At 45.3% G+C, this 25,373-nt stretch overlaps 1 protein-coding gene across 1 annotated transcript in view; it reads left to right on the top strand.

Moving 5' to 3' along the window:
* The first annotated feature begins 1,178 nt into the window (after positions 1-1,178).
* LOC124721471 (acetyl-CoA acetyltransferase, cytosolic-like) overlaps positions 1,179-25,373 on the top strand; it is a 59,464-nt gene continuing 35,269 nt past the window's right edge. The window contains exon 1 of the mRNA XM_047246466.1: positions 1,179-1,329. Coding sequence (XP_047102422.1) covers positions 1,287-1,329 — 43 coding nt within the window. The 5' untranslated portion in view covers positions 1,179-1,286. The remainder of the gene's footprint in view (positions 1,330-25,373) is intronic.

Genomic DNA, 25,373 nt, shown 5'->3' with positions numbered 1-25,373 from the left:
GTTAAAAATGGCTCTGAGCAGTATGGGACTTAACTTCTGAGGTCATCAGTCTCCTAGAACTTAGAACTACTTAAACCTAACTAACCTAAGGACATAACACACATCCATGCCCGAGGCAGGATTCGAACCTGCGACCGTAGCGGTCTCGCGGTTCCAGACTGCAGCGCCTAGAACCGCTCGATCACCCCGGCCGGCTAATGCGCTAAGGCGGAACCAATTTACGCAAAAAAAAAAAAAAAAAAAATTGTTCCAATTTTGGCCACCAGGTGCCAATCTGGCGCTGTACATATCGTCGACGTCTCCATTGCTTATATTGAAAAATTAGTGGCGGTTAATAATAAAATCAACATTATGGCTTTTCCACTTGTTTGACTTTTTCTACTCACGTCTCGTTCCCTATCCATTACATATAGAGCCATTTCTATACATCATACAGCATTCACAGCGCCAGTTTTGCACCTGGTGCCCAAAATTGGAACCAATTCTTTTCCAGAGTAAATCGATTACGAATAAACGCGTGAGAATATCTACCAAGTTTCACTGCCACGCGATAACTACAGCCCACACTGGACCTCTGTGAGTGGCTGCACTTTAATTATACCCATCTAGGACGACATGTCTGCTTTCATGAGCTTCAGTTTAAGGGAATAAAACTTTATTTGATTAAATGAGAGTTTTCACAAAAATTAAAAACAAAAAAATGATTAACAGTTTGCTAACCCACCGATTTTAGTTCGGTATTAGGCAAGTGGATTCCCTTAACACGGGTTGTTGCTGCTGACATTTGACCCTGGACGAATCGGTTCAGACCGGTCAATACAACGCCTGTGGCTACGTGTCTACTAGCGGGGCAGAAATGATGCAACAGGCGCAATAATGGTGAAAAACTGGCGGTCCCTAACACGATGTTAGGCGAATTGGTCTTTGACCTGTCAGTTAGATACCGCTTTCCACGTGGCTAGGTCTCGAGGTGGGATGAGGCTGACGCAACGGTCGATCCTCTGATGAAAAGCTGGCGGGGCGTATCACGTGGCGGCGTTAAGTGAAGTGGCCGGCGAACTGCCACTTACGAAGCAGCAAACATGGGTGGAGCCAGTCGGCGCTAGTGGCTTCACTCGCACGTGACAGGGTCGCCGTCTGCGGGGGGTGGGGACCTGACGTCATCGCGATCTGCTTGTTATCGCCTCGCTGTGCGGCCTTGACTCGCGTAAAGAAGAGCCGGCATCTGCAGCGGAGCTCGCAGTCCGCGCCGCACACCGCAGCTGTAACAAGCCACACAGCGCACCATGGCGGAGGTCGTCATTGTTTCTGCAGTCAGAACACCAATAGGTAATACGACGCGGCGCTGCTTTTGCGATATTTTGCTAACAATGGCAACATTTATACGAACACTGTTTTCGTAGCACATGGGTTCTCCCGCCCACGTATTCCTATTTGAAAACGCACGCTGTTTTCACAGTATCATTTCGTCCAAGTAGCACATAAAGATCTGACTACTACCGAACATGTGTAACTTGAGTTATGCCTTAAAACTGCGCTAGGAACGGGAAAAACCGTTCGGCTAAAACCGAAACCGGTATTTTAGTTCCGAATAACCGGTATTTGTTTGATCACAGTCATAACAGTTTTTCTTTTCCTTTTTTTTTAAAGTAACTGGGTAAAAAACAAAAATCAAATGGCTCTGAGCACTATGGGACTTAACTGCTGAGGTTGTCAGTCCCCTAGAACTTAGAACTACTTAAACCTAACTAAACCAAGGACATCACACACATCAATGCCCGAAACAGGATTCGAACCTGCGACCGTAGCGATCTCGCGGTTCCAGACTGTAACGCCTAGAACCGCTCGGCCACTCCGGCCGGCAACCGAGTAAAAAGCCGCTTATCATTTTTCCAGAGCAGCAGAGGTAAAATTCGGTTCTTGGATAAAATATTATATAAAAAAGCGAGTAATGTTTATTCTTAAAATTTCCATTGCTTTGAAATATTGATAACGGAAATTGGAAAAAGCTATCAGCACAATGCCTACAGTTAGAAACTAGCAACAAATACGTGGCATTGGGATGAGTACAGTATTGCAGAGACAATAACGTACCTGTTGCCATTTCTACATCTACATCTACATCCATACTCCGCAAGCCACCTGACGGTGTGTGGCGGAGGGTACCTTGAGTACCTCTATCGGTTCTCTCTTCTGTTCCAGTCTCGTATTGTTCGTGGAAAGAAAGATTGTCGGTATGCCTCTGTGTGGGCTCTAATCTCTCTGATTTTATTCTCATGGTCTCTTCGCGAGATACACGCAGGAGGGAGTAATATACTGCTTGACTCCTCGGTGAAGGTATGTTCTCGAAACTTCAACAAAAGCCCGTACCGAGCTACTGAGCGTGCCTACTGCAGTCTTCCACTGGAGTTTATCTCCGTAACGCTTTCGCGATTACTAAATGATCCTGTAACGAAGCGCGCTGCTCTCCGTTGGATCTTCTCGATCTCTTCTATCAACCCTGTCATGGTACGGATCCCACAATGGTGAGTAGTATTCAAGCAGTGGGCGAACAAGTGTACTGTAACCTACTTCCTTTGTTTTCGGATTGCACTTCCTTAGGATTCTTCCAATGAATCTCAGTCTGGCATCTGCTTTACCGACGATTAATTTTATGTGGTCATTCCAAAATGGCTCTGAGCGCTATGGGACTTAACATCTGAGGTCATCAGTCCCCTAGAACTTAGAACTACTTAAACCTAACTAACCTAAGGACATCACACACATCCATGCCCGAGGCAGGGTTCGAACCTGCGACCGTAGCGGTCGCGCGGTTCCAGACTGAAGCGCCTAGAACCGCTCGGCCACACCGGGCGGATGTGGTCATTCCATTTTAAATCACTCCTAATGCCTACTCCCAAATTATCTATGGAATTAGCTGCTTCCAGTTGCTGACCTGCTATATTGTAGCTAAATGATAAAGAATCTTTCTTTCTATGTATTCGCAGCACATTACACTTGTCTACATTGAGATTCAATTGCCATTCCCTGCACCATGCGTCGATTCGTTGCAGATCTTCCTGCATTTCAGTACAATTTTCCATTGTTACAACCTCTCGATATAATACAGCATCATCCGCAAAAAGCCTCAGTGAACTTTCGATGTTATCCACAAGGTCATTTATGAATATTGTGAATAGCAACGGTCCTACAACACTCCCCTGCGGCACACCTGAAATCACTCTTACTTCGGAAGACTTCTCTCCTTTGAGAATGACATGCTGCGTTCTGTTATCTAGGAACTCTGCAATCCAATCACACAATTGGTCTGACAGTCCACATGCTCTTTCTTTGTTCATTAAACGACTGTGGGGAACTGTATCGAAAGCCTTGCGGAAATCAAGAAACACGGCATCTACCTGGGAACCCGTGTCTATGACCCTCTGAGTCTCGTGGACGAATAGCGAGAGCTGGGTTTCACACGATCGTCTTTTTCGAAACCCATGTTGATTCCTACAGAGTAGATTTCTAGTCTCCAGAAAAGTCATTATACACGAACATAATACGTGTTCCAAAATTCTACAACTGATAGACGTTAGAGATAGTTCTGCACATCTGTTCGACGTCCCTTCTTGAAAACGGGGATGACCTGTGCCCTTTTCCAATCCTTTGGAATGCTACGCTCTTCTAGAGACCTACGGTACACCGCTGCAAGAAGGGTTGCCTGTTAGATGCTACGCGGGGACGTGCTGTGTGCGAGACTTGCCCTCAGCTGGTCTATAGTGTAGTTTCTCGCTGTGGTCCTCGGACATCAGTTGTACTGCAAAGTGGTGCCATCCCTAGTTTGGAAGTATTTCACCAAGTACGGTAGCAATGAAGTACAATGCTCCATTTCCTTTAAAAGATTAAAAACTGGAGGAGGCAGTACAAACTTACCACACCATGTAAGGAGAAAACATCCACAATGTTTCTTGGAAAATTTGTCTGATATACCTATAATTTTATTGACGTGCTATAAATTCGGTTTAATAACTGAGCCCTTAATTTTGTGGTTTCTTCAGGATGAAAAATTAATACCATCCAAAACTGACGATGCAGGGAAGTCATCAACTTGTGACCTTCCACCCTCGCTGTCCCCAGGCCCTCCTCCTTCGCCTTCACAATCTATCTTGCAGACAATGAGACCGATTTCTGCCGAACCTCAACCCCATATTGATCGTGATCTCGTTTTCCTCCATCAGAATTTTTCAATCTTTGTTCGAAGTCTACGTTTATTATTGGAAGTAATACCAATCAAAAAACAGAAAATCGATTATTTCAAAATGCGATGATTTTTAACGGTTTTAACAGTCAAGTTAAACTGGAGACAAAAAGAACCGGTGTAACCGAAAATCGTTTGTTTCAGAAATAGCCGGCCGCTGTGGCCGAGCGGTTCTAGGCGCTACAGTCTGGAACGGCGAGACCGCTACGGTCGCAGGTTCGAAGCCTGCCTCGGGCATGGATGTGTGTGATGTCCTTAGGTTAGTTAGGTTTAAGTAGTTCTACGTTCTAGGGGACTTATGACCTCAGAAGTTAAGTCCCATAGTGCTCAGAGCCACTTGAGCCACTTCATAAATAACTGACATCCCTAGAGTGTGCTTGGTTCATACAGCTGCTGCCTACACAGCTAGCTCATGTTCGACAATGGCGTCTTTGCTGCTACTTCGCTACAGTATTATGGATTTTGAAAGGTTGGCCACCGGGTCTTGAAGCAAATAATTTGATGTTTAACTGAAGGCTTTCTATTTTTGCCGATTTCTGCCAACAGAGTACAGGAGTGGAACTGTTTAAGCTACACTGCTTCAATACATTTGGTAGAGTAATACGTGAAATGGGAAACAGATATCACATGTAGAACATTATTTCATCTCACTTTAATTTCCTGTCAGAAAAGCGTTAAACGAGAGCTCTGTATCTTATTTTGTAAAATATTCAGCAGATATTGGTGCCAAATATAACATAAATATTGCTAAAGCAGAGCTAGTTAACGAAATAGCTGCTTTCAAATACCAGTAGAAATAGCAGATGAAGAAGACTGACACAGATTCCCAGTTGGGCATTTTGAACTCTTTTTCCAAGTGTGGGATACAGATGTTTATCCAAACACCAAAACAGCTTCGGTATATTGGGTATATTTACGATAAAGCTAGTTAAAGATGATACAAAATGCTATTTAAGGTTGAGTATAGGTGTAGCAGACAAGTTCAGCCATCGTGACGACAGTATACGACGAAGCTGCTAAATTTGTCAATTATATTACCAGTGAGTGTGCTGCGCTCAAAGTAAGGAAATGTAGAGTAAAATTATAATAAGACAACAATTCTTGTAAAGAAATGCGTTCTCAACACTTAATTAAAACCGTTTTTCTTTTATTTCCTATTAACGATTCATACACTGTTAATAATTTAATTAGAGCAAATAAAATCTGTTATTTATTGTGCATCACGATAGTATCAATGTGCAGTACCTGCCACAAACGATAATTCAGAGAATTTGTTTTACTTTTCATTCTTTTAGAAAGTTTGTACAATTCGTTATTTATTTACTACAATGATGCATATATTTTGTTATGTGCGATGTTTTTTGTATGTATAGTTCTTTTAAATCATATTTTTCAGTAATGGTTCCTTATTAAACCTACCTTACCTTACAAATTACAGAATTTCCTATATGTGTGCATATAAAACTGCAGAAATATAGTTTTTGCTTCGGGAAGGGGGGAGGCAGCTTTGGAAGTTCTGCCAGAGGGCAGCTTCGCTTCGGTACAGCTCTGCAGCCCTATTGAAGGAATTATGTCGTTGGCTTCCTCTGATATTTGAACAGACTTACCCAACCGGTTATATGGGGACTACAGTTTAACGTTGACTCCGACCCACTGGATAGCTCGACATATTTCACGTAAAGAAACATTACGAGGTATGGAGGAAGTGATAAGTGACAAATGAAAATCATGGGACTGACCAGTGATTGAACCTGAAATCTTTGTCTGTAGTCTAGCACTTCGCCACTGCGCATTTTGTTGTACGGTTATACAATAATAAGTCCGCCTCCGTAGTTAAGTGGTCAGCGTGTCTGAATGCTATACGAAGGACTCCGGTTCTGAGAAGCTACTTGAGTGAGAAGTAGCGGCTTCAAAGTTCGTAAAACAGACAACAGTCTGGAAAGCAATCTGGTGATCCCATTCCCCTTCATATCCCATCCGAATGGCGTCACTGGCAGTGGATGGTTGGTAGGGAGACTGTTGTACATTGGTACACTTCACGGACTTCCGCCTCTTGTCAGCCCAGTAACGGAAGTTTAATATATTTTCATATTCCATTTTTAAATGGTGGCTTTTACTCTTTAAGGACTACGGCCTTTCTCTGGAATTACAAAACTTACTCCAGAAAATTAAGATTTTTCTACTCCCGAAAACATGTTCCGAGGTACAACATGCTTATGTATCTAGTGGAAAACACTCTATCGACATTTAAAAGCGTCGGAATCGAAAAAATCTTGTCAATGCTATATCTAATCGTCTAAAACAGAACTAAAATCCCCCCTTGTCATTCTCAGCCAGTAGGCGACGGGCACAGGTATGGACGGGCGTGTGGTCAACGCACCGCTCTCCCGGTCGTTGTCAGTTCTCGTGAACGGAGCTGCTTCTTCTCAATCAAGTAGCTCCTCAATTGGCTTCACAAGGGCTGAGTGCGTCTCGGTTGCCAACGGCGCTCGAAAGACCCAGACGGTCACCCATTCAACGGCTAGCCAAGCCCGACAACGGTTAACTTTGGAAACCTGGCGAAACCTGTGTTGACAAACTGCTTATTGGCTTCTGTCTCGGGTTCTTCGGCCGACGTTCATCTAATGATTTTACTGACGTTTCGCCGGCACGAGTGGCTGGCATTGTCAAAGCATCACCCTCCATTGCCGATGGTGAACTGGAGCCGAGCTCGCGGCCGCAGACTACACTCCTGGAAATGGAAAAAAGAACACATTGACACCGGTGTGTCAGACCCACCATACTTGCTCCGGACACTGCGAGAGGGCTGTACAAGCAATGATCACACGCACGGCACAGCGGACACTCCAGGAACCGCGGTGTTGGCCGTCGAATGGCGCTAGCTGCGCAGCATTTGTGCACCGCCGCCGTCAGTGTCAGCCAGTTTGCCGTGGCATACGGAGCTCCATCGCAGTCTTTAACACTGGTAGCATGCCGCGACAGCGTGGACGTGAACCGTATGTGCAGTTGACGGACTTTGAGCGAGGGCGTATAGTGGGCATGCGGGAGGCCGGGTGGACGTACCGCCGAATTGCTCAACACGTGGGGCGTGAGGTCTCCACAGTACATCGATGTTGTCGCCAGTGGTCGGCGGAAGGTGCACGTGCCCGTCGACCTGGGACCGGACCGCAGCGACGCACGGATGCACGCCAAGACCGTAGGATCCTACGCAGTGCCGTAGGGGACCGCACCGCCACTTCCCAGCAAATTAGGGACACTGTTGCTCCTGGGGTATCGGCGAGGACCATTCGCAACCGTCTCCATGAAGCTGGGCTACGGTCCCGCACACCGTTAGGCCGTCTTCCGCTCACGCCCCAACATCGTGCAGCCCGCCTCCAGTGGTGTCGCGAGAGGCGTGAATGGAGGGACGAATGGAGACGTGTCGTCTTCAGCGATGAGAGTCGCTTCTGCCTTGGTGCCAATGATGGTCGTATGCGTGTTTGGCGCCGTGCAGGTGAGCGCCACAATCAGGACTGCATACGACCGAGGCACACAGGGCCAACACCCGGCATCATGGTGTGGGGAGCGATCTCCTACACTGGCCGTACACCACTGGTGATCGTCGAGGGGACACTGAATAGTGCACAGTACATCCAAACCGTCATCGAACCCATCGTTCTACCATTCCTAGACCGGCAAGGGAACTTGCTGTTCCAACAGGACAATGCACGTCCGCATGTATCCCGCGCCACCCAATGTGCTCTAGAAGGTGTAAGTCAACTACCCTGGCCAGCAAGATCTCCGGATCTGTCCCCCATTGAGCATGTTTGGGTCTGGATGAAGCGTCGTCTCACGCGGTCTGCACGTCCAGCACGAACGCTGGTCCAACTGAGGCGCCAGGTGGAAATGGCATGGCAAGCCGTTCCACAGGACTACATCCAGCATCTCTACGATCGTCTCCATGGGAGAATAGCAGCCTGCATTGCTGCGAAAGGTGGATATACACTGTACTAGTGCCGACATTGTGCATGCTCTGTTGCCTGTGTCTATGTGCCTGTGGTTCTGTCAGTGTGATCATGTGATGTATCTGACCCCAGGAATGTGTCAATAAAGTTTCCCCTTCCTGGGACAATGAATTCACGGTGTTCTTATTTCAATTTCCAGGAGTGTAGCTACGCGCCATTTGTGTTGAACGAGTGTCTTCTGTATCAAGCTTTAGTTTTTGCAATTCACACGTTAATTCACTGGCACTATACTTAATTTCGTCGATGTTCTTTGGCTAAACGGTAGAGAGCTCCAGTCCTCCCGATTGTTACTTTACGATTGTTACTTTACGTCAGAGAAGTAAAGTCACTCTTCCAATTTAATGAGTTATGAACTTCCCTTGGAAACTGTTGCTAACGTTTATAAACATTTTAGGAGCTGTTTTGCTACGATAATCTTTATGATGCAAGATACTCTAGTAGCCAAATACGCGTATCAGGTTGTAAAAAGTTAGACACGCAAATAATTCTCGCTTGAATTACAGAATAATGCAAGATACACTCGTAACCAAATACGCGTACCAGGTTGTACAAAGTTAGACATGCACATAATTCTCGCTTGAATTACAGAATAATTCTCCAGTTTTACACAACTATGAGTTTCAATTGCGTCCATAGTTGAAATTCGAATTCGTATGTTTCCCTTTTGTGCGATTCACTCTGCCCATTCTTCTTTGCTTGATCATGTTGATGTGATTCACCCGGCAGTCAGTCAATGATACATCTTTTAGAGCCGAAATATCGAAACATGAAATCAATAATATTCAGGACGAAATCACGACCGTTACTAGAACGGCTTTCGTTGTTTACCAACGACCCACGAGTACGCCTAGGGGCGTGGCAAGTTGCGAAAGACTTTCCAGAGGCCTCCCCGATCACGCTTACCAACAGGTTCCAAGTGCTGTCTATGGCTGACACTATTCCTGTCCCTCAACCAGATGCTGTTGTTTGGCTTGTTTCAGAGGAAACCTTTCAGCCTGCAAGGTCTGGGCAGTCACAGAGGGTGGGATCATTGGTAGTTGGGCGCTCCAAAGTTAGGCGTGTTTTGGGACCTTTGGACTGTTAAGGGGTGAAGAAAGCCAGTGCGCACTACATGTGCATACCGGACGGAGTCATTCCAGACGTGGAACGGGTCCTTCCAGATGCCATGAAGAGCACAGGGTGCAGCGAACTGCAGGTGGTAGCTCACGTTGGTACCTATGATGTGTGTAGCTTTGGATCAGTAGAGATTCTCTCTGGTTTCAGGGGGCTAACAGAAATGATAAAGGCTACCAGTCTTGCTTTCGAGATGAAATCAGTGCTCACCATTTGCAGCGTAGTCGAGAGGACCGTTTGCGGACCTCTGGTGCAGCGCCGAGTGGAGGGTATGAATCAGAGAATCAGTCGGTTCTGAAACCGCGTAGACTGCAGATTCCTCGACTTGAGCCATAGAGTGGTGGGGTTTCGGGTCCCGCTAAAGAGGTCAGTAGTCCATGAGACGCAAAAGGCGGCTACTCGAGTAGTGGGGGCTGTGTGGCATGGCTTGGGCAGTTCTTTAGGTTAGAGGGTCTCGAGGGAACACAAAGAGGGAAAACTGGAAATTTGTGGTAAGGTCTTATGGGACCAAACTGCTGAGGTCATCAGTCCTGAGCCTACACGCTACTTAATCTAACTTAAACTAACTGACGCTATGGACAACACACACACCCATGCCCGAGGGAAGACTCGAACCTCCGACGGGGTCAGCCAGCCGCACGGGCCGTGAAAAGGCGTCTCAGACCGCGTGGCTACCCCGCACGGTCACAAAAAGGGCTTTAGTCTCAAAGGGTGCAGGTCGAACACAGGAAGAACGTAGATCTAGGAACCATCAGTGTAACAGTTGTATACTGTCGTAGCTGTGTTGGGAAAGTACCAGAGCTCCAAGCACTAATAGAAAGTACTGATGCTCAAAGCGTTATAGACACAGAAAGCTGACCAAAGCCGGAAATGAGTTCAGCCGAAAGTTTTGCGAAAGACCTAACGGTGTTCAGAAAGGATAGGCTAAATTCAGTTTTCGGTGGCGTCTTTGTTGCTATTAGAAGTTCAAAAATTGTTCAAATGGCTCTGAGCACTATGGGACTTAACATCTGAGGTCATCAGTCCCCTAGAACGTAGAACTACTTAATCCTAACTAACCTAAGGACAGCACACACATCCATGCCTGAGGCAGGACTCGAACCTGCGACGTAGCGGTCGCGCGGTTCCAGACTGAAGCGCCTAGAACCGCTCGGCCACACTGGCCGGCTGCTATTAGAAGTAGTTTATCTTGTAGCAAAATTGAAGTATATAGTTCCTGTGAGTTAGTGTGGGTAGAGGTCATTCTTGGCAACCGGAATATAATAGTAATTGGATCCTTTTAGCGACCTCCTAACGGTTCAAAGAAAACTTGAGTCCAATTTCAAACACATACCCTACTCATACAATTGTAGTCGGTGGTGACTTCAATTTACCCTCGATATGTTGGCGAAACTACATGTTTATATCCGGAGGTACGCATAAAACATTATACGAAATTGTGTTCAACGCATTCTCTGAAAATTATTTCGAGCAATTAGTTAATGAGCCCACTGGAAAACGGTTGTGAAAACACACTTGACCTCTTAGCAACAAATTATCCCGAGCTAATAACGAACATCAAAACGGATACGTGGGTTGGTGAACATAGGGTTGTCGTAGTAAGACTGAGTACCGCAACTACCAAATCCTCTAAAAATAAACGAAAAATATATGTATTCAAAAAGGAGGGAAAAATTCGCTTGAGGCCTTTCTGAGAGACAATCTCCACTACTTCCAAACTAACAAAGTATGGACCAGATGTGGCTTGAATTCAAAGAAATAGTATCGAAAGCAATTGATAGATTTATACCAAATAAATTCACAAACAACGGATCTGATCCCCCATGGTACACAAAACATGTCAACAGACTGTTGCAGAATCAACGAAAAAAGCACGCGAAATTTAAACGAACACAAAATCCTCGAGATTGGCGATCTCTTACAGACGCTCGAAATTTAGCGCGGACTTCAATGCGAGATACTTATAGTAGCGTCCACAACGAAACCTTGTCTCGAAACCTGGCAGAAAATCCAAGGAGATTCTGGTCGTATGTAAAGTATGTTAGCGGCAAGACACAATCAATACCTTCTCTGGGCGATAGTAATGGAAATGCTATCGATGACAATGCTCACACAGCAGAGTTACTAAACACAGCCTTCCGACATTCCTTAATCAAAGAAGATGAAGTAAATATTCCAAAATTCGAATCAAGATCAGCGTCCAACATGAGTAACTTAGAAATAGATATCCTCGGAATAGCATCTTAAATCACTTAATAAATGCACATCTTCCGGTCCGGACTGTATACTAATTAGGTTTCTTTCAGAGTATGCTGTTGCAATAACTCCATACTAAAACAATCATGTAAAATCGCTCGCTCGACGAAATATCCATACCCAAAGAATGGAAAGTTGCACGGGTCACACCAATATTGAAGAAAGGCGGTAGGAGTAATTCGCTAAATTGTAGGCCTATGTCATTAACGTCGATATGCAGCGGGATTTTGTAACATATATTGTGTTTGAATATCATGAAGCACCTCGCATAGTACGATCTCTTGTTACGCAGTCAACAGGGATTAAGAAAACGTCGTTCTTGTGAAACACAACTAGCTCTTTACTCACACGAAGTGTTGAGTGCTATCGACAGGGGATTCCCAGTTGATTCCGTATTTCTAGATTTCCAGAAGGCTTTCGACAACGTCCCTCAGAAGCGGCTTGTAACAATATTGCGTGCGTATGAATATCATCTCAGTTATGCGACTGGATACGTGATTTTCTGTCAGAGAGGTCACAGCCCATAGTTAGTGACGAAAACTCATCGAGTAAAACAGAAGTGATTTCTGGCGTTCCCCAAGGTATTGTTATAGGCCCTCTGCTGTTCTTTATCTACATAAGCGATTTAGAAGACAATATAAGTAGCAGTGTTAGCTTGTTTGCAGATGACGCTGTCCTTCACCGCCTAGTGAAGTCATCAGAAAATCGAAACAAACTGCAAAATGAATTAGACAAGATATGTGTATGGTGCGAAAATTGGCAATGATCCTAAATAATGAAAAGTGCGAGGTCATCCACATGAGTGCTGAAAGGAATCGGTTACACAATAAATCAATAAAATTTAAAGGCCGTAAATTCAGCTAAATATCTAGGAATTACAATTACGAACAGCTTAAATTGGAAAGAACACAAAGAAAATGTTGTGCAGGAGGTGAACCAAAAGCTGTGTTTTATTGGCAGAACATTTAGAAAATGCACACACTATGTTTGTCCGTCCTCTTTTGGAGTAATGCTGTGCGGTGTGGAATCCTTACCAGATCGGATTAACGCAGTACATCGAGAAAGTTCAAGGAAGGGCAGCACGTTTTATATTATCGAGAAAAAAGGGAGAAAGTGTCACGCACATGATACAGAACTTTGGGTGAACATCATCAAAACAAAAATCATCAACTTTCTGATCCGAACGCGAAAATATTTTTTGACGCTGACGTACATAGGAAGAAACGATCATCATAATAAATAAAATAAGGAAATCAGAGATCGCACGTAAAGATATAGATGATCTTTTTTTTCTGGCACTGTTCGAGAGTGGAATAATAGAGAATTACTGTGAAGGTGGTTCGATGAACCCTCTGCCGGGAACTTAAGCTTGATTCGCAGTGTATCCATGTAGCCTACATGTACATGTAGAAGACATAGTGCAAAATTCGAGACTAGGCTTCAAGCTTTCATGCGTAGCATGGAAAATGAAATTAAGTTAATTAGCATTCTAGTATCAGTTGCATCAAACGCTTAACCTTTGGAATTTGAATTAGAGACAATTGATTTAAAAAATTCTACTCTATTAAAGGACAGCTATTATAACTCAATACTTATGTGTAGATCGATTTTTTCTATTATGAAAATAATAAAATTCAGAAACGTCCCAGATTCACGATCCAACACTAAAAATCATCTCTTCTAGTGAGAGTTCTAGGCGCTGCAGTCCGGAACAGCGCGACTGCTACGGTCGCAGGTTCGAATCCTGCCTCGGGCATGGATGTGTATGGTGTCCTTAAGTTAGTTAGGTTTAATTAGTTCTAAGTTCTAGGGGACTGATGACCTCAGATGTTAAGTCCCATAGTGCTCAGAGCCATTTGAACCATTTTCTTCTAGTGGGAGCACTGGGTCTGATAATATACAAGGTGACTTACCTAAAACTTGCACCACAGATTTTGCGGTTATGGAAAGTGCTATTGATGTGCGATTTTCACAGAATGAATTGGTATTCAGGGGCTCGTATTTTTAGCCAATAAACAGATTGTAATAATACTTGGAAAGTGTGTTTTTGGTTCAAACACACACTTTTTTAAATGGAGCAATGCCTGTTGACATTAATAGACAAAAAGTAGAGTAAATTAGGATGTTAGTGGTGTTTTTTGCAGGGTTCTAGTGAGAGTCATTTACGAGGTACCGTATTTTGAAAGGTTCTCCATGAATCCGATCGAACATTCACGGGACATAATCGGGAACTCAGTTCGTGCTCAAAATCATACACGGGCAACACTTTCCCAGTTACGGACGGCTAAAGAGGCAGCATGGGGTTGGGTTGTTTTGGGGGAGGAGACCAGACAGCGAGGTCATCGGTCTCATCGGATTAGGAAAGGGAGTCGGCCGTGCCCTTTCGAAGGAACCATCCCAGCATTTGCCTGGAGAGATTTAGGGAAATCACGGAAAACCTAAATCAGGATGGCCGGACACGGGATAGAACCGTCATCCTCCCGAATGCGAGTCCATTGTGCGAGACAGCAGTGTGCGTAAGTAAATGAAATTACGAAGTAGTTTTTTCTGTATACGTTTGCAATTTATAAAGAAATTCTACTAAAGTGGTGTGGGCACTCATTATGCTGTGGCCCTAACGTCACATCAGCAATTTTTAATTACTACACGGTGGCATATCTCTTAAGGTAAACCACAAACAATTAAATTTGAAGAGTTGGGAAGAGATCACACGGAGGAAAAACGAATGATATATACATTAAAGCAAATACAAAATTAATTTGTATTTCCCGTCAAATAAGGAAATTAAAGACTTTCCTGGTTGATCTCAGAGCGCTTGGCCTATGAGAAGGCTAAATTTTGCATTAATTATTCTGTGCAATCCAGTGTATGCCTTTGCAGGAGACATAACAAATGTTCGTGGTGCAGCTGAATGCAGGGTCACCTTCGGTGAAAAGCTGAAATTCGTATTGCCTTCACGACATACCCCGCCATGTTTCACTCTTGGGACACAGATTCGGCCATAATTTGGAAGTGTTGTGAAACAAGACTCATCCGACCAAATGCCTTTCTTTTATTGCTCTATAGTGCAGGTTTTACGGCTTCGGCACCACGTTTTCCTGTTACGTGCATTTGCATCACTGATGAGTGGTTTTGGATTCCAGCTCGCCATGCAGTTCCCTGCAGCACCATACCCGTTGTTTTGGTGCTGACACGGTTCGCTAGTGTGACATTCAGTTTTGCATTGACTTTTGCAGGTTTTTCTCTTATTTTTCGTGACCATCACTCAACGCTCGCTTTCGTCCGCATTGCGACTTCGTAGATGATGTTTTCCCGCTTGCCCTGCATGCAGTATAAATCTTTGATACGGTGCCTCTTGAAACACCAAACACTTGTGCTTCCTTGGTTACGGAAGCATCCACCTTACGTGCACCGACAACTTGCCCACGTTCGAATTGTCTTTGCTCTTATATAATGCACACGCAACTACACAGAAAACTGATCTGACCGGCCGCGCGGGATTAGCCGAGCGGTCTTAGGCGCTGCAGTCATGGACTGTGCGGCTGGTCCCGGCGGAGGATCGAGTCCTCCCTCGGGCATGAGTGTGTGTGTTTGTCCTTAGGATAATTTAGGTTAAGTAGTGTGTAAGCTTAGGGACTGATGACCTTAGCAGTCAAGTCCCATAAGATTTCACACACTTTTTTTTTAACTGTTCTGACCATTGATGCTTGCCATGTATTTGAGGACACTGCACAGGTGCCGTTCGTGGCCAAGAACAACAGAGCAACTGCATTTGTGCTCAAGGCATGCATTTCTCGACGTGTATCCATATTTTTGTTCAACCCCTGTGTGTGACCTATCCCCTGCCGCGCATAAAGACATTTCGAATGATAGAATGACGACTTCGTCAGCGTCATGACATGGAATTCACAGCACTACGTCCCATGATCAACCGACATTATCGGAATCGGAAAAATCTTCGCCGTATCGTAAATCTAACGGTTATTGCATTTGAGCATCATCTGAAAACACTACAAGCCCTTGCATCTCGACGTTAACATCAGTATCTGTCGCGTCTATAGTGTTTTAACAATAGTGACTGCCCGCGGCGCAACACCTTATGTTACCGCTGCAACAAACCTCGCCATATGGCCGTTGTCTGCCGCAGCACTCGACAGTTCCGCCGCGCCATCGTGTGCGTGTCAATATCGTTGCACACTTTAACAGCACGAAAAATGTCCGTCGGTAATCGCAGCCGAAGTTGACTTCACGTACAGCAATCACGCGAATGAAATGCAACAATGAAATGCGTTGTTATCCTCTATAGTTACAGCACGTAGCAAATAAACACAACATTTAAATTGCAGTTGTTTCTAAGAAAATGCGTTTTGCATGCTGCACAACCAAATTTTTATTTTTATTTATGCACCCAGACGCGTTTCGCCTTTTTTACACGGCATCTTCAGGGGGTGTCCTGAAATATTACATGATTTGTCTTTTTTACACATAGGTTATGGTTTCACATGTAGGTTATAGATTTGATGCAGATGATAAACAGGTATTCATTGGACAAATATATTATATTAGAACTGACATGTGATTACATTTTTACGCAATTTGGGTGCATGGATCCTGAGAAATCAGTACCGGATCAACCACCGCTGGCCGTAATAACGGCCTTGATACACCCGGGCATTGAATCAAACAGAGCTTGGATGGCGTGTACAGGTACAGCTGCCCATGCAGCTTCAACACGTTACCACAGTTCATCAAGAGTAGTGATTGGCGTAATGTGATGAGCCAGTTGCTCGGCCACCATTGACCAGACGTTTTCAATTGGTGAGAGATCTGGAGAATATGCTGGCCAGGGCAGCAGTCGAACATTTTCTGTATCCACAAAGGCCCGTACAGGACCTGCAACATGCCGTCGTGCATTATCCTGCTCAAATGTAGGATTTCGCAGAGACCTAATGAAGGATAGAGCCACGGGTCGTAACACATACACTGCTCAAAGTGCCGTCAACGCGAACAAGAGGTGGCATCCCATACCATCACGCCGGGTGATACGCCAGTATGGCGATGACGAATACACGCTTCCAATGTGCGTTCACCGCGATGTCGCCAAACACGGATGCGACCATCATGATGCCGTAAACAGACCCTGGATACCTCCGAAAAAATGACGTTTTGCCATTCGTGAACCCAGGTTCGTCGTTGAGTACACCATCGCAGGCTCTACTGTCTGTGATGAAGCGTCAAGGGTAACTGCAGCCATGGTCTCCGAGCTGATAGCCCATGCTGCTGCAAATATCGTCGAACTGTTCGTGCAGGTGGTTGTTGTCTTGCAAACGTCCCCATCTGTTGACTCAGGGATCGAGACGTGGCTGCACGATCTGTTACAGCCGTGCGGATAAGATGCCTGTCATCTCGACTACTAGTGATACGAGGCCGTTGGGATCCAGCATGGCGTTCCGTATTATCCTCCTGAACCCACCGATTCCATATTCTGCTAACAGTAATTGGATCTCGACCAACGCGAGCAGCAATGTCGCGATAAGATAAACCGCAATCGCGATAGGCTACAATCTGACCTTTATCAAAGCCGGAAACGTGATGGTACGCATTTCTCCTCCTTACACGAGGCATCACAAGAACGTTTCACCAGGCAACGCCGGTCAACTGCTATTTGTGTATGAGAAATCGGTTGAAAACTTGACTCATGTCAGCACATTGTAGGTGTCGCCACCGGCGCCAACCTTGTGTGAATGCTCTGAAAAGTTAATCATTTGCATATCACAGCATCTTCTTCCTGTCGGTTAAATTTCGCGTCTGTAGCACGTCATCTTCGTGTAGCAATTTTAATGGCCAGTAGTGTAGTTCGAAGTTCGAGGGGACGGATGATCTCAGAAGTTAGGTCCCATAGTGCTCAGAGCCGTTTGAACCATTTTTATTGTTGCAATGATAATCACTTAGATATGTTACCTGTACAAATATATTCCTAAAATTTCGTACTCTACATAAACTATTTTTCGGTGTTGTGATTTGTTTCTGTCAGTGAAGAATAATTGTTGCTGGCCTAACAACTCTTCTTGATAATTCCATGCAGCTGAATCATAATAATAACAAAAATTAAATGTAACAAAATGCCACAGGAAAACATTGCAGTTGAAATAACTGTCCATTATCTGACTTAGAAAGTTGTGCATTGCACTCTTACGTTCTGATTCCACGACCGGTTCCTTATGGACACGTTCAGAGAGAATAAGCTACTTAATTTCCTTGTAAGATCATCTTACCTGAAGAAGAAAGTCATCGTGGAGTTAGTATCTTATAAAATAGACTGTCGCATTGAACTTCATCTCGCAAAATCTCAGTGCCCTGCTGTGTAGACTACCAGTCTAACAAGGCAAGCTATATGTGCAGGTGCACTATTCAATCTATAGTAGCCAATAACAGTACACGTTTAGGGTCAGATTCCTGAACCACTCCACTTTGAGTCTAGCCACACTATTCTTGAACCATGCACCATCGTCGACTGTTTATTCGTTACCACGTCACTGCTCTCATGAAAGATGGAAAGAAGGAAATTTTACGGAGCCGGCCGCTGTGGCCTAGCGCTTCTAGGCGCTCCAGTTCCGAACCGCGCTGCTGCTACGGTCGCAGTTTCGTATCCTGGCTCGATCATGGATGTGTGTGATGTCCTTAGGTAAGTTAGGTTTAAGTAGTTCTAAGTCTATGGGACTGATGACCTCAGATGTTAAGTCCCATTGTGCTTAGAGCTATTTGAACTTTCTTTTTTTTTTAATTCTACCGTTTCAGAGGCTGGGATACAATCTGGAGTTCCTAAGCGGACTGTGCGACAGTCGATAACACAATGCTGAGATACTGGTGAAACCTGTAGGCGTATAGGAGCAGTATTTTATCGTGTAACAACTGCAGTGCAAGATAACGAACTTGTCAATACATCATAGAAAAATCATTTTTGAATGTGGTGCAGTTGAAACACGTCCACTTCCGCAGCTGAGTATTCAGCATAGATAGGTGCAATATGGAGGACTCGAGTTCGATTCCCAGTACTGCCAAGGAGTTTTCCTTCATGGTACAGGGTGCACTTAGCCTCATGATGCCAACTAAGGAGCTACTTGACCAAGTAGTGGCGGCCCACTGTCTGGAAAGTCTGCAACACGGGCAGGAGGGCTGTTTTCTGCCAGTATGCCCCTCCATACTACATCCACATGTCGCTATGAGGCAGGGGGTCACACGGCGGCCGGTATGAAACCCTTGGGCCTTCACAGTATTACGAGGAACTTGTTTTGTTGAAGCATACTACGTTCCCCATTGCAGTGGGCATCGTTCGGCGTCGGTTTTAGAAGGCCAGACTACAAAGCAAGCCTGCCGTCATCAAGGAGAGATACCATGATGGCTGTCAACTCTACCTATTACCGTTTATGACAGACAGTATTGCTTGTGACTGGCAGAACGACATATTTTCCAGTGAATTAGTATTTCCTCAGTGAATGATGGTACAGTACAAATGCATAAGCCACAAGGTTTTAATTTCGATCCTAAATATGTCCATGAGTCATCTCTCTGTGCCTTTATGTTTGTGGCAGTTGACTAAGCTCCTATAAGCTTACAATGCTTTGTGCGACAGGTGGTTGGTTGATTTGGGGGAGCGCACCAAACAGTGAGGTCATCGGTCCCTTTGTGCGATAGATGGTCGACTAAATGGTGCCCAGTATAACCATATTATCAGTAATCCCATCAGTGCGCGACAAGTACACTGTCTGATTAGAAGTATCTAGGCACTATGATTGTGAAGCGGAAACGCAGAGGAACAATCATGGCTAAATGAGGACCAGGCAGACCTTATGTAATGGCAGACAGGGACTGTTGAGCGCTGCAGAGGGTGGTAGCAAAAGAAAAAGGAAGCAATCATTCGTGAGGTCCGATGAGATACCAGCAGTCCAACTGGATTGGATTGGATTGTTTGGGGGAAGAGACCAAACAGCGAGGTCATCGGTCTCATCGGATTAGGGAAGGACGGGGAAGGAAGTCGGCAGTGCCCTTTCAAAGGAACCATCCCGACATTTGCCTGGAGCGATTTAGGGAAATCACGGAAAACCTAAATCAGGATGGCCGGACGCGGGATTGAACCGTCGTCCTCCCGAATGAGTCCAACTGGCACAATGACTGTGCATAGGGAGTTAAAAAGAATGGGATACAATGGTCAAGCAGCTACCCATAAGCCACACATTTCTGTAACACTTGAGGTGGTGCAAAGAACATCATTTTCAGTGGATGACTGGAAAAGAGTGATTTGGAGTGATGAATCACGTTATACCCTGTGGCAGTGCGATGGAAGGGTATGGGTTTGGCAAATGGCTGGAGAACGATACCTGCCATCACGTGTAGTGCAACTATGAAGAATGGAGGAGGTGGTGTTGTTACAGTATACGGGTGTTTTTCGTGGTTAGGCTGTGGTTCTCTTATTGCACTTAAGAAAACGCTAAATGCGCAAGGATACGAACATATTTTACAGCATTGTGTATTTCATGCAGCAGCGGAACAGTTTGGAGACTATGAATGACAATGCACCCTGTCATAAAGCAGCATCTGTGAGACAATGGTCTGTGGACAATAACATTCCTGAAATGGATTAGCCTGCCCAAAGTCCTGAATCAGTGGAGCGCCTTTGGGATGAGTTAGAATGTCGACTTCACTCCATACCCCAGCGTCCAACACAATTCCCGTCTTTGGTTTGGGCTGTTGAGAAAGAATGGTCATCCATTCCTCAACAGATATTCAGACATCTCATTAAAAAAAATCTCCAGCAGAGGACAAGCCATCATAAAGGCAAAGGATAATCATCCGATACTAACGTCCACTAATAGGAGTCTAGATACTTTTGATCAGATAGTGTATATCCCGGGTGATTAATCTGTAGTTTCCAATACATCTGTCAGCGATGGTGCAAAGCAGAACGCGATTTCTCTTCTCAGCCAGTCTCGTTATGCACCAGACCTCAGCCCCATTGAAAATATAAGAACAGAGATAAACAGGACAATAAAAGGAAACTGGTCTGACTTTGTCTCAATAACCGATGATGACGTTTGGATCTTTTTCGGCCTCTCTTGGGAAAGATAGTAAATATTGACAGTTTTATTACCCACCTCATAGAACCCCTTCCTCACAGAATACAGACGGTTCTTGAAGTCAGATGCCTTTGTTTTATGTTTGTAGGTTGGACAGTAGTCTGTGTTGCACACAATGATTGATGGTTCCTCCACAGTTAGTTTCACGATTAATATTTATTGCAGTCTCACCACTGAAATGTAAAGTTCCACATAAGAAAATGATAACAGAAATGATCGTCCTTGGTCAATATGAACATAGAAACACCAGCTGTTTGTCGTGATCTGAATCGTGACTCAGGTCGTGACGTAGACTGTGACTTAATCAGCACTGCGCAACTACACCATAGTACTGTTTCCAGACAGAGTGCGGATGGTTTCTGAGTGACATAACGCAGCGATGCAGCTCCAACTGATGGGACGCCTTAGGCGACCGGCGCGAGTGGCCTGGAGCAAAGCTACGACTGTAGCTGGCCGCTGAAGCGTCCGCCATGGTTCAAGTATACCGTGGCGGAGGAATATCTGCGGGCTCTCGAGGGTCACGTCATTCCCAGACGTAAAATAGTCCATGATAGCAGCGCCGCAGCTGTTGCTTTGTGCTCTGTGGCTCTGAGCACTATGCGACTTAACTTCTGAGGTCATCAGTCGCCTAGAACTTAGAACTAATTAAACCTAACTAACCTAAGGACATCACACACATCCATGCCCGAGGCAGGACTCGAACCTGCGACCGCAGCGGTCGCGCGGTTCCAGACTGAAGCGCCTTTAACCGCACGGCCACACCGGCCGGCTTTGTGCTCTGTCTGTGGACGATTGTAGCAGTGGAGCTTGTTAGCGATGTGCCTGAGCACCGAATAAAAACACGAGAAGTACTAGTGAGATGCAGAAGTGTTTTTGTCTCTCTCTCTCTCTCTCTCTCTCTCTCTCTCTATATATATATATATATATATATATATATATATATATATATATATATATATATGTGTGTGTGTGTGTGTGTGTGTGCGTGTGTACTAACACAAAGAATCGCTACATCAAAAAATAATTAATTTAGAATAATAGAATTTCGGGAATACATGTGTCTAGGCAACATATTTAAGTGGTTAACACTGCAAAATCATAAGTTAATGTAAGTGAGAGATAATTCCTTGCAAATGTGAAGTGCTGGTACATTAATAACCGATGTAACTGCCAAAATGTTGAATACAAGCACGCAAACGCGCATGCATTGTGTTGTACAGGTGCTGAATGTAGGCTGGAGTTCAATGCCTGTTGCATTGCGTTCGTCAATACAGGGACAGTTAATACTGTTTGAGGTTGACGCTGGAGTTGTTGTCCGATGATGTCCCATATGCGCTTAATTGGAGACAGATCTGATGATCAAGTGGGCCAAGGCAAATGTCGACACTGTAGAGAATGTTGGGTTACAACAGCGGTATGTGGGCGAACGTTATCCTGTTGGGAAACACTCTCTGGAATGCCTTTCATGAATGGCAGCACAACAAGACGAATCACCAGACTGACGTACAAATTTGCAGTTATGGTGCCTGGGATAGCCACGAGAGTGCTCCTACTTGATATGAAATTGCACCCCATACAATAACTCCAGGTGTAGGTCAGTGTGTCTAGCAGGCAGACAGGTTGGTTGCAGGCCCTCAACTGGCATTCTTCTAATCAACATACAGCTATCACTGACACAGAGGCAGATCCAGCTTTCATCAGAAAACACAACAGAGCTCCACCCTGCCCTCCCATCAGCTCTCGCTTGACACCACTGAAGTCGCAAATGGCGGTGGTTGAGGTCAGTGGAATGCACGCTACAGGACGTCTGGCCCCGAGCTGTCCTTGAAGTAACCGATTTGTAATAGTGCGTTGTGCCACTGTGGTGCCAACTGCTGCTCACATTGCTGCTGCAGATGCTGTACAATGCACCAGAGTCATACGCCGAACACCATGGTCTTCCCTCTCGGCAAAGCCACGTGCTCGACTTGAGCCTGGTCATCTTGCGACTGTATATACTCGTAACCACCACTGCCAGTAATCATGTACAGTGGCTATATCCCTGCCAAGTCTTTCTGCACTATTGTAGAAGGAATATCCAGCTTCTCGTAGCCCTATTACGCAACCTCTTTCAAATTCAGTGGCGTGCTGATGATGGCGTCTTTGACGCCTTCAAGGCATTCGTAACTAACATAAATTCACTATGTCCAGTCTCAAAGATAACTAACGTTCACGCCCGTTACAGCGTGTATTTAAAGCAAACCTGATTTTCATCCTCATAGTTACGCTACTAGCGCCACTCTTATGCAACTACTGCGAAATTTGAAAAGACATCATCTTTCAGATGTAGAAACACGTTTACTAACTCCTTTTTGGTGCTGCGATTTTTTTCCGTCAGTAACATCTATCGCTAATGGAGGAGCGGGGGTGTCTGTTCTATCGGACAGGTCCGACGTAAGACACCACATTTTTGGTTGATACAGCAGCAGTAAATATCAAATTTTGAAGGAAATACCAAAGCTGGCTACAATCGGATATCAGAATAATTCGATTGTGAGAGTTGAAAATTTGTGCCGGATCGGGTCTAGAAGACCTAGAACCCGGAAATGATTTGATAACTTTAGTATGGATGCACAACAGGGTCGAGCCTCTTGCCGGCCCAGGTGGCCGAGCGGTTCAAGGCGCTACAGTCTGGAACCGCGCGACCGTTACGGTCGCAGGTTCGAATTCTGCCGCGGGCATGGATGTGTGTGATGTCCTTAGGTTAGTTAGGTTTAAGTAGTTCTAAGTTCGAGGGGACTGATGACCTCAGAAGTAAGTCCCATAATGCTCAGAGCCATTTGAACCATTTTGAACCGAGCCTCTTGCAGGAATACAGGACTCGCTGCGAGCAGGTAGATGAATGGACATGGGGCGCTACTAGCGTGTGGCAAGTTGTGGCACTGTCTGATGGGAAGCATGGCCGGATGGCCAAGACCACGTTCCGTCTTGCGCGTTGGGCTAGCAGGTTGATCTTACTCCCACCCGTACCGCAGTGCTGCATGTGTCGAACTTGAGTGTACTCAGTTTTGTGTGTGTATCGGCCAATGTCAGATCGTTCTTGCCTAGCGCAGTTTATTGTTGGTTTATCTCAGGCATTCTTTGCCCGCCCTATGATGCCCGTCAAGTCTCTCATGAATATTCCTCGTCGGGGTGCCGTTCGTTTCAATTTTGACAAGAATACGCGTCAGGTTCAGAGAGGCTCTTTAGAAATTCACGAATATTTGGTGTACACAGTTCGAGTTACATCTGCTTAGTTTTTGTGAAGTTCAAGAATCCCTTCCAAGTTCACCAGCTTCTGTCTCGGGTTGATCTTAAGTAATGTTTACATATCGTGATGGTTCCGTTAGTCCTGTCCTTCTTGTAAATGCGGCGATCGAGTATATTCCTGTTAGAGTTCACTATCTTCCACCTGAAGTGGATGATTCATTTCTGAAGGCGGTGTTGCTTCGTTTTTCGAATCCTTTGGTATATCTGGCGGGAGCGTTGGTCTGCACAACATCGCTTGCCGTGTTACAGTGGTGTCCGAACCATAGAAATGTGCGTGCAAATGAATATTCCTTCACACCTGAATGTTTTTGGTTATCGTATTCATGTTACGTTTGCAGGACAGGAAGGACATTGCTTCCTTTGTAATGAAACTGGTCATCTCAGATCCAGTTGTGGGCGTCGTGTTACCGTTTTGAAGTCGTCATGTGAAGGACGTCGTCCGTTGATGGGTCAATTAGTGTCTCGCAATCTGCTGTCAGTACTTTTCCAGCCTTAGAGGCCGTTGGGGAGACATTACGCCCCCATTCCACGCGACTTTCCACCGTTACCGGCACTTTCAGATGCGGCCCCTGCTGCCGACAAGGCGTCGGCAGCGGTAGCACAATTTAAAAGCCGGCGGACTCAGGATGGTGAAGATTTTGGTCACCCCTCCCCAGTCTCGCCTCTGCGAGAAGGTGACGGTGTAGTGTGCTTCTTCCAATAATGACGCTTTGAAAACGGACTTTATTTGCGGTTCTTGTTCTGCAGGGGATGACCAAGCTGGTTTTGTTGATGTTGAAATGAATGTTGCATCTACGTCCGCTCCTCCACCAGTGGATTCCGATGATTTAACGGGGCATAGTCTGCTGTTCTTACCTTTACAGTGTTGTAGTGCAGTAATGCCCCCTCCGTATTTTGATACGATGGAGTAGCAGGTTACTACGGATTTATTTCCAGGAAGTCAGACGATTTAGAAAGCTTCAGACGCTGTCTCTTCTTTACCTGCTGATGATGATCGTGGCTCTCGGCTGTGTTTCTCGCATTCCGTCGAGGGGAATGGGGTCGCCTCACCCTCCACCACGCCTGCAAAGGACGCTGATGAGCCCCCTACACTATTGCGCCAAGAAGCTGTGTTGTCGTGGAGTGGTATGGAACAACGTTTTCAGCCTGGGCGTTCAGCGTCGCGCCAAAAAAAAACAAAGCATGGAATCTGCACCTTCCGGTGGGGAGGATTCAAATCCTGTACCTTCTCCGCAATTTGCTGGTGTTATGGAGAGTGGGACGTGATGTGTGAATTCTTTACCAGCTCTCCCTACATGCCTTACATGTGTTAATTAATGCGGGCGTATACGTTTCCTA

Source organism: Schistocerca piceifrons, chromosome X (assembly GCF_021461385.2).
Source record: "Schistocerca piceifrons isolate TAMUIC-IGC-003096 chromosome X, iqSchPice1.1, whole genome shotgun sequence".
Lineage (NCBI taxonomy): Eukaryota > Metazoa > Arthropoda > Insecta > Orthoptera > Acrididae > Schistocerca > Schistocerca piceifrons.
This window is presented reverse-complemented; position numbering and strand designations above follow the sequence as displayed.